Source organism: Platalea leucorodia, assembly GCF_965183815.1.
Source record: "Platalea leucorodia genome assembly, chromosome: 4".
Classification (NCBI taxonomy): domain Eukaryota; kingdom Metazoa; phylum Chordata; class Aves; order Pelecaniformes; family Threskiornithidae; genus Platalea; species Platalea leucorodia.
This window is the reverse complement of record NC_138826.1, coordinates 48,244,877-48,263,655: the sequence shown is the minus strand read 5'-3', so window position 1 is coordinate 48,263,655 and position 18,779 is coordinate 48,244,877. Positions and strand designations below refer to the sequence as shown.

The following is an 18,779-nucleotide window of genomic DNA, read 5'->3' as shown; positions in this document are numbered from 1 at the left end:
GCAGAGTAACCTGGCTAAGCTGATGAAATTAGCACTGGCCAACTATGGTAGAGCTTAATGCTTGCAAATGAATGGTCTCCACTGAAAATATACTCCAGGTGTAGGCAGAGGCCATGAGTTCCCAGGGTTTGGATAACTTGGAGGATATGTGTACAGTTTATTGGGAAATCCCTGGCAGCGCAGCGCCTGTTGGCTTTCAACCCTATATATAAAGAATTTTCTGATCAAATACTCAGCGTTTGGGTGTAGAACTGAGGTGGTCATAGGTCCTCCCTGGTATACAGCTATGAATCATTCCATTCCGTGACAGACTTGTCGTGCCCCAACAGAGGAGCTCCTTTGTACCTGGCTGGTAGCTCTGTGGGGCGTCTTAATGTGCTTCTTGGTTGCTTTTAGGAAAGACAACGTGCTGAAAGGCCTGTGGTAACAGTTGGCCTAATGCACCTCGCTCTGCTTGTTGTTTTTAAACAGATGGACCTCTCTGTGGAAACTCTTTATAGCTTCATGCAGGAGCGCCAGAAGAAGTATGCCAAGTATGCAGAGCAGATCCAGAAGGTCAATGAGATGTCTGCCATCCTCCGCCGTATACAGATGGGCATCGACCAGACGATCCCGCTGATGGAGCGGCTGAACAGCATGCTGCCGGAGAGCGAGAGGCTGGAGCCCTTCAGCATGAAACCTGACCGGGAGCTAAAGTCTTAGCTGATCCGACAGGCTCCCCCTCCTCACCTTCCACGCTCCAGCGTTCAGCACAGACGCGCTTCCAACGGGCTGGGCTGGCAGATGTTTGAAGCGGACGGCAGTGCTGCCTGACTCTCTGCCAGGGCATCGGAGGAAGAGCAGCGTCAGCTGCCAGAACTGCACAGCCAGGAATCCAGGAGCTCCCCAGTCCCGTCGTCTGGAGAAGATGATTTACTGTTCTTTCATCTCCCTCCTCTTGCCCTCCTGTCTCCTTTACCACTACCACCGCCTGTGCCGAGACATTTGTTTCATTGCTGTGACTGGATTGGGGTTTACAGAGGAGGAGTTTTCTTTCATCTGATTTTTTTTTTTTTTTTTTTTTACTAGAAAAATTCAAAGGGATATGAGGTGTGACAAACCTTCTGACATGGTTTTTGTGCCACTGGGGTTTAGACGATTAGATGGCTGGCAGGTATTTCTGAGATCCCCTGGCCTTGGAAATGTGTGTGTTTTATAGGTGAAAGTGCGGGAGCCAGGAACTGGCTTATTAAAATCTACCTATTATCATAATTAACATGGTTTGCATGGCAGGGTTTTGGCATGTCCTCCTTGAGGCTCCTGTTTTTACGGGCTCACTAATTTATGAGGCCGTAAAGGAATAACTGTTCCAGATATGTATGTCTGTTAATGTTAAGCAAGCCTTAGCGTTCCTCTCCCCCTTGCCTTGGCAACGTCCCCGTGCCCCAGCTGGTGGCATTTTGTGTCCCTCACCTTGCACAGTGATTCTGACAGGCACTGGCACCGACCTGGTCACTTTGCATCCCCAAGTTGGACACGAGGTGTCTTTTTTTTATTTTTATTGGGACACTGCGGTTATCTTGGTGCTGTTTTTTCCTACCAGAGGGATGCAGTTGTTTCTTTACCTTCAAGTGTATGGAGTTGGAGCGGGGAGATACAAGAAGTCCTTTAGGTCTTCTCCTTGGCTTAGCTGCTGTCGTGCCGAGAGCTTGCCTGAGCGTGGTGGTTTATGACTGAAACCGTACGGCCCTTTGGGATCACGCTCAGCGAACCGCTCCAAATGCGACAAGATGTTCTTGCCTTCTCCCAAGCCGAGGGCTGGGCTGGAAGGCCGGCAGCATGTCCATGCCACCCGGGCGCTGGGCTGGCCTGTAGGAGAAGGGTTGGTTGCCAAGTCTGCCACTGGTCTGCTGGCTGCAGGCGATTTGCAGCACCTCTCTGAGCTTTGGTTTCTCCCCATGTAAAACAGGGGGATATTCTACACACTGCTGTGGAAATATTTACGAATCTAGAAATAAGGTTTAACAGCCTGTGTCACCATTGCGTGGCAGCTCTTGTCTGCAGCAGAAAGGGTGTGAAACCAGACGCGAGGAGTTTGCTGGGTCAAGGGTAGGTTTGTGTGTGTTTATGTTAGTCCCAGGATGCTGTTGCTGGCGAGGAGGCTGAAGTGTGCCCATGAACCCCAAGGGTTGTTGTGCATTAGGAGTGCAATTCCAGTGGTGAGCACAGCTGTCTTTGAGAGAGTCAGTGTGACAACCCATCTTCCAGCACAGCACAAGGCTAGGTGGCTTGCCAAAGGTGACTTGTTTTGATACCTCTTAGTACTTAAGAGTACTTAATCAGCAAAAGATGGTCTCTAAGCATTTGGGAGTAAGGGGGTGGTAGGTTTTCGGCAGTATTAATTGCTGCCTGGTGGCAGGAAGCAATGGGCCGTTCTCTTGTTGCCTTCCCAAAGACCATGTAGGCTGCAGCCAGCCTCGATGTGTACTTGAACCGTAGCGGTGATTGGACCCCAGGGCCTGCTGAACACTGTCTGAAAGCAGAGTCCCCTAGAAATGAAGCCCCTGGAATGATGCCCTGGGAAGAGCGATTGACTGCTTGAGAGACGGCAAGGAACTCGGGAGATTTTCTAGTACAGGCAGCAGAGTGGACCTGGTTGTCTGCTGCTTCCACCCCAGAGTTGTTACACAGTTGTATATATGTAGGTGTGTGCTGTACGTTGCATGGGATATAACATCAAGCTTCCATCCTTCCTCATGCGTCCCGCAGTATTTTACACTTGGTTTGTTAAAAGCTCACGTGAGACTTAACAACCCATGAAAACCTGCTTGTCCTCATTGTCCACCACTGAATATGTCTCTGCCTCCCGCCATCAGACACACCAGAATATTCAGCAGCTTTAAATAGCGGCTGCAGGCATTTTTGTCCTCCTTGTCCAGATGATGCTGTCTGGAAGTTTAGAATGTGCGACATTCAGCCGTCTGCCAGACGGGATCATGGATATCCCACACCCTGGTGTGCTGGAAGCCTATACCGGTGGGAAGATCCTAATATTGGACCTTGAGGCAGGGGCTAGGCTGCAGATGCTCTCTCCTGTAAAGCTTCTAGACATTTGGCCTCATGCTATTAAGTATCAGATCAAAGCATTGCTCCTTGCAGTGCTAATGAGGGCAAGCGAATAGTATTCCTATCAGAAAGCTGCTGGAGTGAGGGCTGCAAATCAGTTCCTTCCTTATTTGCTATAAAACACGTAGACATTGGGCTGATAATGGGAGAAAATGCTTGTTCTTGTGAACACTGGCCTTTAAGCTTGTGGATGTGCTGCTGGGCCTCCCAGCTAGAGCTTTCTGAGCAGGAAGGGTAAGTTGTGAAAAACGTTACCAGCTTAACTAGAAAAAAATCAGAGCTGAAATGTGAAGGCTGACCTCTTCCAAAGCACGCAGGTCATCGCCTTCAGTCCACAGGTGATAGTGTCTTGTATGGGTACTGTAAGATAGCATGCACCCTCTGTTCTCAAACGATGGTTTACAGTTTTATTTAAAACATTGTCACTGGCTTCATGAACTGTAAGTCTTTGGACCTCTCACCGAGGGGAAGACATTTCCTGCCACGGCTTCTTGAGCTGCTGTTAGTTGCTTGGCGGCTCCTTGTTCTTTTTGCTCTGCACACTGCTTCCAGCTTCATATCAGATACAGGTGATGCTCAAGGTGAGACTGGTGCTTCACTTCCTTTTACGCTGTTTAGCAGGAGATCTGAGATGTGACTGGAATTGCCTTTCTGCTTATGAATTTCCTTTTCCAAGCCAAACGCTGTTGGGGAAGGCCACAGGTATCTCTCACAAATGTACTAGCCGTTACTTCTACCACGAAGTTAGTGCTATGAACAGAGAATAATCATCTGGTGTGCTCTGCTGCAAACAAACATTTCTGCCCTTTTCTGCTTTCTGAGGTGGTGTGTGGTCTGGGGTACAGGCTAAGCTGCTTGATATGCAATCTTCTGAAAAGCTGGAGAACCGGGTGAGTCTCTGGCTCTGCGGTTCCCTGCTGGCCTGAGCTGCTCTGGTTCTTCCCCTGACCCTGCTGTTGCTTTGTGCCCCCCGCTTTGCGCTGCCGCTGGTGCTTGTTGCATCCTACACTGGTCGGTGTGCTACACGTGCAGAGGAGGTTTGCTTTGTTGTTTCTGTTGTTTTTGTAATTTAATGTGTTGACAGGGTGCTAAAATGCCAACCTATCTGCAGGACAATTTCTGTGAAGATTGGTGAAGGGGACAGAAGAGAGTTGTGTTATGTTTTTTTTTTTTTTAAAATATATGTATTTTAAATTAAATATATTTAAATATTTAAAGTGTATTTTCCCCTCCTCTAAGCTTTTACACAGAAAGATACACGTTTTCACAGGCCCACTCATTGCATGACCCAGCCCCTCTCTATCAGACTCTGCACCAGTGGTTTCCTGAGGTACTATTGTAACGTCCCTCCTCTTCCCGAGCTGCCAGAGGGTGTCTTGATTCCCAGCCTCACGGCTGAGCGCTCCTTGGTTTATGGGTTATTATCCTGTTCGCAGACTTGCTCTGCTTTCAGCTGCCTACGTGCTACGCGTCCACAGCTCCAGCATTAAAACGTTTGGTATCGCTCTTTTCCAAGCGTGTCGTTTCTCCGATTGCCTTGCTTGTTCTTCAGTTACAGCGCACCGCTTCTTGCTGCGATGTCTATGGACAGTGCGCACACTTCAGCGTGGGAGGTCGTACCTCAGCTTTACTGCTCTGTATGCAGAACCCACCTCTGTGCCGTGGAGACGGCCGGTTTCAGCTGCCCTGGGGCTGCCTCTGCCCTGGGACTGTAAGGAAACGTGTGTCCCGGAATGAAAATAAATGTTGGGTTTTTGGGATGCTGTCCCAATTCAGGTTGGCACTGATGTCCAGTTTAAATAAATGATGTGCACAGCGATGCTTGTGACTCGCCAGCAGTGGGGTGGGACCATAGTTCTGCTGGCTGCCTGCCTTTTCTTTGCTGGTAGCCTCTTGGAGATAAAGATTGGTGTGGGATTGATGGACTCAGACATTTGTGTAAGACTGTAGCTACCCCGTGCAAAGCACTCGTGGTGTGAGACGCTCTGCCTGTTTTGTTAGGGCACTTGCACGTTGCGTGCACCCAACGGCTTTCCTAAGATTCAGGGGGAAGACTAAACATGGGCAGCAAAGTATTTCTCATTTCTTCCCGCCCCCCCCCCCCCCCCCCCCCCCCCCCCGCTTATCTGCCTGTCAAAAAGAGACCATGTCCTGACATGGTCTTCACATCAGTTCTTTGCCAGATGGCAGAAGGACCACGAGCTGGGCAGCCTTGGGCAGGTTGGCTTTCAGAGTGGCCCCTACCCCGCCGGCTGCTCGTCTCCTCCTACCGATTCTTCGCACATCACTGAATGGGTTGGTTTGTACCTTTAGCCAAACTTCGGCCCCTTTTCAGCTGGTCTGTGGTACTTCTCCGGGGGCTGTTGGCTTGCTTCCAGCTGCCACAGGTAGGTTTTAACTTCTTCATAATGTGAGCCTGCACAGGACAGCAAGGTGACACAGAAGGGAGAATAGCTGACCCAGTGGTCCCCAAAGCCAGGGCACGTCTGAGGTGGCCATGGGCGTGCTCGGCATACCTACAGCATTGCAGAGCCAGTCCTCCCAAGGCGGGGGAGAGCAGAGGAGCGTTCAAAGGGCAATTCTCAGTGTCAGCTGCTTAAAATAACCCTTTTGTCTTTTTAAAAGCTGTGTATTATTTTAACAGACCTCACGGGGAAGCTGCGGAGGTAATGAAATACGATGGCCTACTGTAAGACTGTAACATGGCCACAGAAATAAATGAGGATGGCTGTAGATTTTGTCAGTACCTTGCTGGGCGGGTTACCAGCGTAGCGTTCAAACGAAGCATTTGATTCTGTTCTCTTAATTCAGAGGCAGGCCGAACTACTGAGAAGCATAGCAAGACTGGAGGCCCAGTGGAATGGCACAGGGGTTGTTAAAGACCAAGCAACCAGCTTTCTGCAAGTGGGTAGCAAAACTTTGTTTTTTAAAAAAGCAAGGGGCAGCTGCTGTAAGAGCTGATTGCTACTTGCTGAGGGAAGCTCAGCTTTGAGAACATCCCGTGATGGAGCTGTTTCCCGCAGGAAACAGGTTATTCTAATAAACTTAAAAAATCAGTGGTTTAGAGGAGAATAAGTGAAAGTACCTGCAGGAGGATGCTGTTCTCCTGGCATTGGGAAAGCCAAGCGGTGATGCATTCTCACCTACTGCCCATGGGGTGCTGAACAGAGAGAGATGTAAATGCATAGTTTGTTTTTTGTTTTTTTTTTTTTTTTTTTTTTTTTAAGTGATCTGATGCCCCAACCTCCTAAGTTACCTGTAATATATCCCACTTTGGCTTTGTACAGCGGTGGCGCTTGGTGAGGGTCCCTGTAACGAGCAGCTGAAATCCACACCTCAAAGTAAGCATTGCCTTCCAGCAGGGCAGTTCCCTACATGTCTGCTTTACAGCATTTTATATGCTAGGAAAGCAGCCCCTTCCCAGAGGGGTGGGTGTTGCAGAAGGCTAGCAATAGCTCCCTTTTCTATTTATAGTGGTTCTCATTCATTAATATTCTCGAAGTGCAGAATTAGCTGAAGGCTTCCCAGCAAAAACACTTTGGTTTACCTCGGAGCGACCATTTGGGCCCGAGGGCCAAGAAGTTCTCTGAAGGCACAGTTCAAAGGGAAAGGCCAGTTGCCAGGCTCAGCTGATTGATTGATATACTAGAACACCCTTCTTCTACCTGAATTCCCAATTGTGGCTTTGTGTGTAATAACAGCGGTATTGTATTATAAAGCTGTAATGTCTAAAAGTAGTAGACTAACTCTACGGTTATCTCAGAAACTTTAAGAACAAATGCAGGCTGGCTAGGTGTTTAGTCAGGGTATGGCTATCTAATTAAAATGTCTAGGTAGGCGAGTTTGGCTGAATTGCACTAATATTAGATTTGAAAAGGGGCAGTAACAGCCTTGTTAGGACTCGTGCTGTCCCCAGGAGACCCGCCAGGCCACTCTTCTGGGCTTCTGATACCACAACTTTCTGGTAGAAATCAATTTAAAACTTGTGCTGTGAGTCGACGTGGAAGGAGCAGCTAGGGGATGAGCGTGTAGTTACTAAAAAGAGCGGCTCGCATAATTATCACATTTCTACTTTTTCTCCCATCTCCCCCCTGCCCCCCCAGCCCCCCCCCAAAAAGAAGCAGGGCTACCTGCTCCGTGCTGGGGGAGGCTTGCCGTTTTCAGTCCGCTTCACTCTAGGACTACAACAGTGATGGTTACATCAAGAGCCGAGTGACCTCAGGGACCCCTTCCCAGTAACGCCAGTCCATGAAATGAAAACTAAATGTTGATGATGTGCGTGAGACGCCTTTCAGTTGCCTCTCGGGTGTTGACTGGAGGTGGAGTTATTAAGCTGTCTCTTCACAGCGCTGCCGACTGGCAGGGGCAAGAGTGGGGGGGATGGAGGAACAAGAGCAGAGCAAGTCCTGCAAAGCAGGCGAGCGGTGAAAGCTGAAGAGCACGCTTCAAAAACCAGACCTTGAAGGGAACAAGCAGTTCATACGAGAGCTAGTCTGACCTGCTGAGATCAGAAGTGGACTTTGGAGTAGGGTGAGGGAAGCTAGAGCAGGTAAATCTTAGAAGATCGTCAAGGGAACCTGACAAGCTGATGCCATTTAGGTCTAGTAATACTAGACCATGGTTCTTGTTTGAATTAATTGAATTAATTTAAATTAATAAATAATAAATTTTAATTAATACCAGTGCATGGTTCTTGTTTTACAGTGCAATGGATGCACACTTTCTATGTACTAGGTGGAGGTGGTACGGCTTGTTTGTAGAAGTAAGCCTAGAGCCGACGCGGATTGTTACTAGTGCTGTGGCTGATGGTACCGTCTTCCAGAGAGGCCAAAGATCCTGCATTTCCCTTTCTGGGATTATGTGTTAAAATTATCCTTTAAAAAAATGCTTCTACCATGGGACCCGAGTTTGATTGATAGATGCCATTACATGAACTTACAGGTCTGAGCTTTGCCATCTAAGGATATAACCTTAGCGGCCATATTCTACAGCAGGATTTATCTTTAATATATGCTACATTTGTGTAAGCTATGCTCTGAAGGAGCAATGAGGGCATGCCCCTCCCTCAGCAATCAGAAGTTGCTCTGAATGCTTCAGGACTGGCAGAATCAGTCAAAACAAGTATTTAAACATGTAATTAAATTCTTTGTCAAATAAGAGGTATGGGAGGCAAGAAAAAACCATGGGGTTCATCCTTAATCAATTATTTGAAATACTTGCTTCAGAAAGACTAGCACAGCTGCCTTGGGAACAGTTTGCTCGCAACCACAGCAGACATTAATGCAGAGATGTTCACGGGAGCAGAAGAGGTGGGGTAAACAGGAACAGGTAGGAGGCTGAAACTGTTACTGGTGGTGTAAAATCACCTCTACTTGTGCCGAGCAGTCCAAAGCTACCCGCTCTGTCTCATTCATTAACAGGCATGCATCTGCAAAGGATACGCAGGATAAGGAGAAGCCCCCGCTAGTCCTGGGTGCAGGGGAGCAGGTCATACTGCAGGCAGGTAACGCACACTCCACAGCCAGAGGCACACAGGCTCCTTCCTCAGCCGTTCTATATAAACAGGTACCATTTCTGATTTTATTTCATCATAACATACAGGTAATGCTCATGACACAACACGATGAGAAACTCACATCTCTCTGAACCATTTAAACAGCTTGCCATACACCAAAGAACATTATATTCATATTGAACATATACACATTTCCCCCCTCGCATCCTCCGCTTTGCTTTCCAAACATCTAACGACCATTTCCAGCATTGTTCAGGTACAGGACACTAGTTCAGATAGGAGAGAGGGCACCGTCCTGCGCAGGACGTGGGTTAAGGCTTCCTCCTACAAGAACCCGTCCCCTAAAAATAGTGAGCCTACAGCTTTGATTCATTCAGTGACTGTAGCATATTGGAAATCACGAGGAGACAGAAGACCAGATTTCAGTTCCTCAGAAGGCGATTAACCAAATGAAACCCAAACGTACGTATTTGTATGTATAGAGAGAAGGGGAGCACGCGTGAAGGAGCACAATAAGACAGGAAGATTCTGTTTCTGCCTCTAGGGCTTGATTTGTGTTAACCCCCATTAACCGATTTAAATCAAAGATGCGAGCTTTTACCAAAATCTGGCTGAGAGGAGCACTGCTAAACCGTTTACATATGTACATACACACACAGAGCGTGTATATATGCTGAAAATAGTTGTAATGTCATCGCTTTCACTTGATACGTAAACAGAGACAAGTGGCAGTAGGTTTAATGAACAGCCAAGACCTGACATGCTTTCCAGCGCGGTGTCAACCTGTGCCTTGCCCAGACTACCACTTCTTCCAGCATCGCATACACGCGGCACAAACACAGCCTCTGGGTTCAGTTACTCCTGGTGCTGCCTCTCTCTCTCTGCCTTTTGCACTTCTTAGCATCAAGTTAATCAATGCTGTAGCTTTCAGTGCTATTTTCAACAGTCTGCTGTAGGAAATTAAAGTCATCCTAGCCACAAAACAAAACAGTGACAAAATCTTCTGCACTTTTCAATATAGTAAAACCTGAGATTTGAGTCACAAACTAGCTAAACTTACAGTGAAAAAGAAAAAAAAAAAAAACCAAGCTGCTGACTTGAATTAGGGCTTCAGTTTGTGGCTGACAATTTTTTTTAAAGCTGTTGGCCAGGGGTAAGTATTTGTTACATGTGACTGACAATTTTCAGCTGCCTGCACTGAAATGGGACAAAACAATACAGTCTCGCCCCCCCCATAAGCATTCTCAGGGATGCTGGGGAAGACCGAGGTAACATCTGTGCAGCTCCCACCGGAGCAGGAAGGATGAAGCTTTATGCTGTGCCCCGGGTACCACCCCTTGCTGATCATAAACCTCTTGCAGCAACGCCTGCACGCAAAACAATTTGAGCAGCAGCAGCCGAGGTACCGCAAGAATGGCGAGCTGGAGGGGACGCAGCTGGGTCACTGTCAAAAACAACACAAGAAGGGCTGTGCCTAATCTGCCATGAAACACCCCGCTGGCAGCAGGGAAGCGACACCTCCCTGGCTGGCGTTCCCCGGGGGGGAGAGGGCGCGGACGCAGGACCGGCCAGCGGCAGCACAGCGAGATGCAGCCAAATGGGGCACCAGCACGCTGGGAAACGACGAGCCTGCGCCGGGACAGAGGACAACGGCCAGGACCAAGTTCCTTTGGAGCTGTGAGTGCGGGAGGTGAGCAGGCTTCCCGTCGAAGCTGTCTCTTCTCAAACCCCCTTTCTTTCACACCATGCTACGAGATGGGACGCTGGAGGTCCCCTTCCCTGGACAGCCAGACAGACTTCCCTTCGCAGATGAGGTCAGCAAACCTAATGAGAAGCTTCTGCCTCCAAGACCCCATGGTTTGTGTGCGGACGTTGGGATGGAAAAAACCCAGCCACCCGACTTGCCCCTACCCCACAGGTGACTGGAACCACATATGAAGAGCAGTTCCTTAATGGTACGGCTCAGTTAAGGACAAAAGCCTGTTCGTAGCTTTAAAAACAAACAAGCAAAAGCCTTCAAGAGCCATCTACTGAATTGTCAATTGGCAAGAACAGGACGTTGCGGTCTTGTACCAGCCACTTCTCTTGCGTGTAACCCTAAGTATTAACCATCTGTTAGAGCTTAGAAGCCAAAGCAGCTACCCCTCTCCCAGAAGCCAGCTTAATATAAAAAAATACAAATACTGCTTATTTTACGTTTCAAAAGACTGGGGAAAACAGTCATTCATATGGTTCATTTGTCTTTTTTTAAGAATTGCTGCTGAGCCAACTGAAACACTTGTGCGTAGACAGCTTTAAAAAAAAAAAAAAAAAAATCAAATGTGGCTAGTCATTACTTGTTCACATTGCTTATGAACTGACTACCAGCATCTGGCAGCCATAAAGCCCTAGTTTATTTTTTATATTTTTGAGGTACTGGGTTTTTTTTTCTCTGAAGCAGCTCTCTAGCAAATCACCTAAAGCCTATCCATTAGAACAATAGTTACACCAGTATTTACATTTCTCCGAACTGTGCGTTCAGACCAGCCTTGCTGTAACCAGTCCCTACGTCCTTTGGAATCGCTCCCGGACTCCCTTCTTACAGGAAAAAGGTCTCCCTCCAGAGGTTGGCTCAGTGTCAGGGCTAAGGTGCACTGGTGAAGACGTGGGGCGTGACGGGGGGAGAACAAACCTAGCTTTGATGGGTCGGACCGTGTTTCAGTGGAACCAGAGAAAGGGTCTGATACCGGGAGAGCTTCCTTTTCAAAAACCACTGAAAGGATGTGCAATCCATTGCATATAATTGCTTCCTCTGTTGGGGAAAGATCTTTGAAATGTTCTGCCCTTCTCCAGGAAAGGGGAGGAGAAAAACCCAGCGGCATACTCAGTCTCCTCAGGCAGATGCTCACTTGTCATTTCTTTGCCGTATTAATCTAGTCACTGCGTTCACACTGAAGCCTCGCATTTCTTCCCTCCCCCCCCACCTCTTTGCATGAAGTTTGCTCTTTTCAGATTTACAGGGACCTCTCAAACCCTGGGGGAGCGGCCTGGAGGGGGAAGCAGCCCCGATACAGTCACGCAAGCCTGCTGCCCCTCAAGACACTTCAATGATTTCCATGCTGCCCGAAAAGCTCGACTGACTGCCTACTTTCCCCAGTTCTTCTCTGGATCTGTTGTCTGACATGATGCTCTCCCCGAACTCCATCTGGCAGCTTCTGCGCTTAAACTGCTTTTCAAAGGAGCTTTCCTCGTGCCAGCTCCGCCTGGAGTCACCTCGATCGCCCTGCTTTGGCCTCCTGCGCACAGCACAGGCCTGGTCACAGCCCGTGGGCAGCTGACTACAGCTGTAGGCAGAGTAAGCAGTGCTGTTCCCATAGATGGTGGAGGCAGAGTAGAAATGCGAGGACTCGGTTGCAAAATACCAGCTGTTGGTCAGGGACGTAGCCGATGTCTGAGGAGCCAAGATGTCCGAGTGCCAGCCTTTGAGGCCCAGCCCGGCAGCAGACTTCGCCAAGTGCTGCTGGCTGGTGGAAAGCCCAAACAAGAAGTTTGTTCGGTAGTTGTCTTCCATGCTCCCGCTCCGGTGGAGGGGATACAGGAGCGACCGCTGCGTGGTGGCACTGCTGCTGGCTCTCCCCAGATGTTGCCGTTTGCTCTGGCTATCCAGCTGCCAGGTGTTCTGGGGCTTCTTGGGAGGGTTTGCTTCCTCTTTGTCAGGGCTGGTTTCTGGGGTCTGCTCCGAGACCTCCTGGACAGGGGAGAACTGACACAACTTGCTGCTGCCCTCCAAAGCAGTCGCGTGTTTGTAGTATTCCAGGGTGTCTTCGGAGGAGGCAAAGCCCTGGACCGATGCAGTCACACAGTTGCTACTTGCCGAGTAGGACACAGATTTGATATCCAAAGAAAAGGAGCGCTTCAGCCGGTTGCTGTCCTCCACCTTATCTAGAGAGACGTGCAGTCCGTTTATGCCCTGTACCAGCGGGCCATCTTCCAGAGGGGACAAGTGCCCGCGTGGTGCACTGCCGCAGTCCGTCGGCTTCTGTTCCACCATCTCGGAGGTAGCGGTAACGCAGAGCTGGTTAGCGGAGAGGCTGCTCTGCCCACCTTCTGGGACCAGCACGTGCTCGCTGCTTTTTTCCAAATGCAGAAGTTTCAGCTTACTAATATGTCCAGGCTGACCACTCTGGTTCTTGATCTTTTTCTCAAAGTCCAAAAGCTGGCCCAGAAAGTTGAAGTTGGGAGAAATGGTTGGCCTTTTTTCTTTCACAAATCTGGAAAGAAGGGACAAAGAAAACAGGAATTAAATTAAGGACCTGCTGCTCAGACCTGAGGTAACCCTAGAGCGACTGCTGCGAATGTCTGCTGGATCCCCCCCAACAAGTTTTAAGGCTTTGCAAACTTCTTCATTTCAAAATGCACACCCTTTTTTCCAATTGGAAAACATGCATAACATTTAATTTTGATGTTTGTTTCCCTTGTATTGCCCATTATACAAAAGAAAAGACGAAAAACATTTATTTCCTCGGATCTTTCATGTCAAGTAACAGTGTCACCTTTTTATTTTTGTAATAGTGGCAGACGAACATTTTCTCTAATGACTTCCATTAACTCAGAGACAAGGATTTTTCTTCCAAGCTTTGTCAACAAGAGATCCCAAACCAATGAGCAAAATGTGCTGCAGACTGTTCTCACTAAGCCATACCAAAGGAAATATAGCAAAATATAATCTATATTTCACAGTGGTTGTTCAGCATTAACAGTGCAATGAGAAGGAGACCTAGGATGATTAATCCTTCACACTCAATTGACACTTGTGGTTAAGAAACAAACTGGAATTTAATGCAGAGATTTCACAGAGGAATTTAGAAGCAGCACTTTAGAAGTTCCCTGAAGCATGTACATTTTAGAAGTGTTTAGTACTTTACAGCTTAACCTCCAGACCACTACAGCCTGAGAGCAGATAGGGTTTTTTTGGGAATCAAGCTCATAGCTTGCACAGTATCCATCCACATCCACTAATTCATCCATATTATATCTGTACCTGTATAACTGAGTTTTCACCTATGCCTCTTAACCAAACCTGTTTCACCACACATGTTGAAATTAGTGCACAACACCAAACTGTCAGCAGGCTCTGGTAATTAACCATGGAAAATTTCTCAAGGCAATGGGAGACGGTTGTAGTTCAGGCACCTCTTCCGTGCACTTTATTCACTGCATACATAATTATGTGCATCAGCTTAAGAGAAAATGCCCCATGGAAATCACGCTCCGCAAGGGAATATCGGATGTTCATCTTTCTGTCCTCGTCAGTGTTTCAGAGATAGGAGCAGCAAACACACTAGTGATTGGGAAGGTACGAAGGTACTCCTCTCCACCTGCGCCAGTGCAATTGTTCAACTTGCTTCTGTGCCAGGCACGATACAGCGACGTGTCGGCTGTGCCAACTAGCATATAGAGCCCATCAAAAAAGAAAACCATCGTTTTCTGTACAACACAACAAAGCAGGTTGTTAAATGAAATAGAGAAGTCATGGTGAACTGCAACCAAGCCACCTGGAATCTAGTAGTGTTCACAGTCCAAGTACAGAAGCATGGGATTTGAAAGGTTAAAAAAAGGGGGGGTGCGTTGGAGGGTGGTCCCACAAAAATTCCCTGATGCCACAAAGAGCCAACACTTCAAAATACTTTCCGGTTGAATTTAATAGCAACAAAGAAGCTTTCTTAATTCCTAGACATTTCACCTGCAGGCAGTTCTTTAAGAGCGTTACCAAATACCAAACTGAAGTCAAGAGCTCCAGCCCAGCGTTTGTCATAAGTGTGACTATAAATAGCCTCAGTTCTCTTTAACCTTACCCTGTCCATTCTCTCCCTGACTTACCAGATACATTATGTGCGTGCTATAGCTGTGTGTGTATATGTACGTACATACACACGCATTTAATATGCGGTTTAAATTCCGTATATTTGCCTACTCGAAGCAAAGACCAACATCAGCATTTTGCAGGTGGGGAATTAATATCAGGTGTGTGTTGCCTACACACCACCACTAATTTGTTTATGGAGGAAGCCTACATTTAAAACAGGAGGGTGCAGATGCCAGTGAACTACCATATAAAATAACATGTCGTCTTCTACCCTTGGTCATATAACCTCTTATTCTTCACCTTAAAAAGAAGCCAACAGACACAAGAATGAATATGAAGGGAAATTTTCTCCTTACCTGTAAGCTTCATCTAAGGACATATCCATTCTCTTCATGATATATGCAATAGCGATTGTAGCAGAGCGAGATATTCCAGCTAAACAGTGCACTAAGACACGGCCGTTTGATGCTTTTGCTTTTTCTGGATAGCAAAGAAATTGGCAAGTGTCACACTCAGCAGCAGTATACCACGATGAAAAGTTTGTGAAGAAAGCAGTGCTATTTAAAATTGTTCAAAACTTCCAGCTTATCTGCTAATCGCAAATCTCATGGAAGCTTTAAACAAAAATCACTTTTCTCTAGCACCATATAGCATTGAGTATAGAAAAAGCATGCGACTACACACAGGAAACACACCGCCGTTACAGCATACCGCATTTTAATGTGCACATAAACAACCCCATTTAGATGTCGGGGAAAGGTGATTGTTTCTAATTTCATATGCAAGTAAAAAGCAAGCATTCATGATGGAACAATCTGGCCAGTGCAAATTTGGCTAGCTCACTTCTCAAAGCAAAAGACAGGATCTGTATGTCCAACTTTCTAATTCGCTCTCTGCAGGCATATATCAGGCATCTACTAGGTTGCCAGAAAGCAGAGTTGTGCTCTTAAAAAGTGTCTTTGTTCTGTAAGCGCTGGAACACGCAGTGGCAGAATCTCCCTACGTTATTTTGCTTCTGTGCTTCTGAAACGATGGTGATCACGTACGTAGATCCTTAGGGTATTTTCATACCACCCAGAAAGCATTCAGGTCTTCTCCAGCCAAAACAGCAAGGCAGACACATAAAGGAATCCAGAAACTGTTCTAGAGAGAGTATTTAAATTTTCTTCTCACCTATAAAATCGACTGATTTATCCAACCAAGGCAAAATTTTCTCACAAAAGCTGTCGTTCACAGGCACTCTCAGGAAATGGGATTCCGGAATAAAATCAGGCTTTGGACAAGTATTGCTGGCGTTTAGTACATAGCCAATATCATTCTGCTGCATCAGCTCCTAGGAAAGAGAGAAAGATTAAGCGTAGAGAAGTCAAATGGTACCTTTGGCACATTACAAAGAAACTATGAACCCAAAGCACATTATAAAGCTAAAACCCAAACTGGAATTCATGTTGGAATTGCTCTCACTGTATTAGGGGCATTCTTTTTCAAAAAACAACAAAAAAAAGACACTTCCTCAGCTTTTAATGAGGCATCCAAGTGTGTTCAAGTAACATATGGACTGCAACGCCCATACAAACAAAGTTAACAAAGAACAGAAATAATGGTAGAACACCTTCTGCTACTACAAAGCATCACTTCCAAGAGAATGAGTTGTTTGCCACTTTGGTTTAAATTCTCACCGTACAAGCTGACAACATAACCAAGCACTTCCCACGTGTAGTTTGCCGACCCAAATACATGTTTTCTGGAGCACGTATCTAAGACTGAGGTTGCCCCATCACAGATACCAGTGTGAATTCTGAAATGAAACCGATGCCTCCTGCGGTCACGTCTTAAAGCGTCCGGGACTTCCTTGTTTCTAAGGCAACGTGCAAAACTCACTCGAAACCTCGAGAGAAGGAGCTGAGTAAGAGCTGAAGACCTTGAATTAGACCATTTTCACACAGCACTAACTGCAGTTTTATAGGAGTTCCGCTTTGTGGGTTATAATTTAGTTGCTCATATTTCAGTTTTCAGTCTTTAGTCCTCTTGCATCTCAGAGATTATCACAGCAACAAACAAAGAGATTCAAAGTATGAGAGTCAACTGGGCTTTTTAAATAAGTCAATTTTCACTATTGCAAATAAGAGACACCTCTTTTCCGCACCTTACCATACTCTTTGTATGTAGAGCTGTGCAAAGTAGTGTCTGATGCAATAGGTACCTTAGTGCCAAAACATGTGAAACGAGTACTAGAAAACCAGAGATGGCTCTACCAAAACCATCCAGTCTCCTGCAAGTAAGCATCTTGATACAGAAAAGCCATTAAGCAGGTTGGAGTAATACTGATCAAACAACTTTTCTGGTTCAGATATGATTTGGCAGTAAGTGACATGCAATACTATGCTTGGACAGTAGTTACACTGAATAAAAACACTGGGGAGCTTTTGGCCAGATTTCTATGGAAACTAATGTCTGAAACTAAACTGAAACAGAAAAAACGCCAGAAAAAATATCTGATTTTAATCCTGTTGCTTTTATAGCAATTATATAAAAAAGAAAAGTTATGTCAATCCACGGGAGCAGTGGCAAGAAAGAATTCTTACACTGCAGATTTCGACTGGAGGACCACCAGTATGAAAATACAGTCATGAAGCCAAATGGTCGCATCTTCCCCATATGTATTTTTTCTGCAAGCGTAAAGATGTTTTGGTGAAGAGCACCAGGGATGTGGCTATTTAGCTGAAGAGACCGAACTCCGTCTTGTTCACATCAGAGCAGTTGAAATAATGTGTGATATTTAGTATACAGATACACCACATGTATGTTACAGTGTGTATGTAGAAGGGATGAATACTCACACACACACGTATATGCATGCATAATTTACATGTTCAATGAGAACAAAGGACTGCAGGGGAGAAGGGAATCTACCTCAGTCGTTTACAGAGCGGAGTGTATACAACTGCCACTGGCTGCATTTTAAACAGGGACTTTACATGAATCTCTGCTAGTGAGCTGAATTTTGTTGTCTGGAGCAAAACGAGCAGCTCCTCCCAACTTTCATCCAAAGTCCCTCCCATCAGCACATTCGGAGGTGCCTGAAGGCCTGGGCACCTTAAATAAATGAACGTACATTATATCACAAACATACTCATCCAAGGGGAACAGGAGATGACCAGTTACTCGCAAAGCCGATTATCAGAAATATAATTTACAGCAATGGTCCAAGGGAAGAAAAAACAACAACAAAAAAAAACGCTGGATGTATCAAAACAAGTTTTCAGCCTTACTGCTTCTCTCCCTGCTAGCTTCCTAGGTCACGCTCCCAGTAAAGCTCAGCTTCTCATCAATGACACCAAATTCCAAGATGTCACTGATTTCCCCCTCTCCCTTCCTTCACATCTCCCCAACTCAACCAGCAAGCTCCCTGCCCTGCGTGCCTTTCATAGCCAACTCCGTCGCACCTTCCTTTACCATATTTAGCTCTCACACACCAATAGACGTAAAAGTTTAAAAGCAGGAGTTCTGTAAGGAAGTAGGGGAATATTTGGAATTATCCAGAGAGGGAAGGGATTGAGAATGAGGTTCTTGGCACAGGGGACCCCCAATCCCCAGCATCTCTGCCTTGGTATCCTGGGCTACACAGCTTTCCCCTTCTAGGATGCTGAGCTCTTCAGCATCAACCACCGTAAAATAAGTATCTGCTTTAGATCACTGCGTTGAAATACTGACCCCAAACCAGCTCAGGTACTGTTGTGGCTGCTTGAAGGTGAGCGAGGAACAACTGGAATAGCAGGTACAAAAGTACATGCAGGGTCACGAACATTATCACGTATAAGGGAGGGAGGTGATGAAGGTATCGCTAACAAATGGACTGCCTTGATGCATGTTTGTTCAGAATACAGCTAAGGGGAGGCTGATGAATTTAGAAGAAGCATAAACCTTATTATTTCTTTTAAAGCATAAGCGCTGGTGGGCTGCACAGTCCAACCATCACAATTCCACAGTTATGCAAGGTTTTTGATGTGGAATTGATTATTCACATGGGAATGAGAAGGCTGCAGACGCCAAGTCTGAAATCTCCCAGCCAAAAAAACACCCAAAAATGTGTTAGCGCTTGTCTTTGAGAGTAAGGCTAAAGAAAGGAGTTATGCTTCCTTCTGTTCGAAAGTATCAATCATTCCCTGTGCAACACGCTCCAATATAATAACCATAACACTGCCTTCATTGTAAGGCACCCAAGAGGAAGAAGCAAATTAGGATGGGAGGAAGATCCAGAAATCCCAATACTAACAACTTTGTGAAAAGAAGGTAAATGCTCTTTTGTCAGCT

The 18,779-nt window shown here is 46.4% G+C and overlaps 2 protein-coding genes across 3 annotated transcripts in view; one reads left to right on the top strand and one right to left on the bottom strand.

The window, feature by feature from the left end:
- The window catches only part of BORCS5 (BLOC-1 related complex subunit 5), a 77,425-nt gene extending 72,229 nt beyond the window's left edge, over window positions 1–5,196 (top strand). For both annotated transcript variants that reach the window (XM_082310743.1, XM_082310744.1), the window contains one exon: window positions 472–5,196. In XM_082310743.1, the coding sequence (XP_082166869.1) occupies window positions 472–702 (231 nt within the window). In that variant the 3' untranslated portion in view covers window positions 703–5,196. The remainder of the gene's footprint in view (window positions 1–471) is intronic.
- A 6,497-nt stretch (window positions 5,197–11,693) lies between these two features.
- DUSP16 (dual specificity phosphatase 16) overlaps window positions 11,694–18,779 on the bottom strand; it is a gene marked incomplete at its 3' end in the record, with an annotated part of 29,401 nt that continues 22,315 nt past the window's right edge. Inside the window, exons 4-6 of the mRNA XM_082309445.1 lie at window positions 15,639–15,798; window positions 14,822–14,945; window positions 11,694–12,870 (exon numbers count right to left, since the gene is read on the bottom strand). Of these exons, the coding sequence (XP_082165571.1) occupies window positions 11,694–12,870; window positions 14,822–14,945; window positions 15,639–15,798 (1,461 nt within the window). The remainder of the gene's footprint in view (window positions 12,871–14,821; window positions 14,946–15,638; window positions 15,799–18,779) is intronic.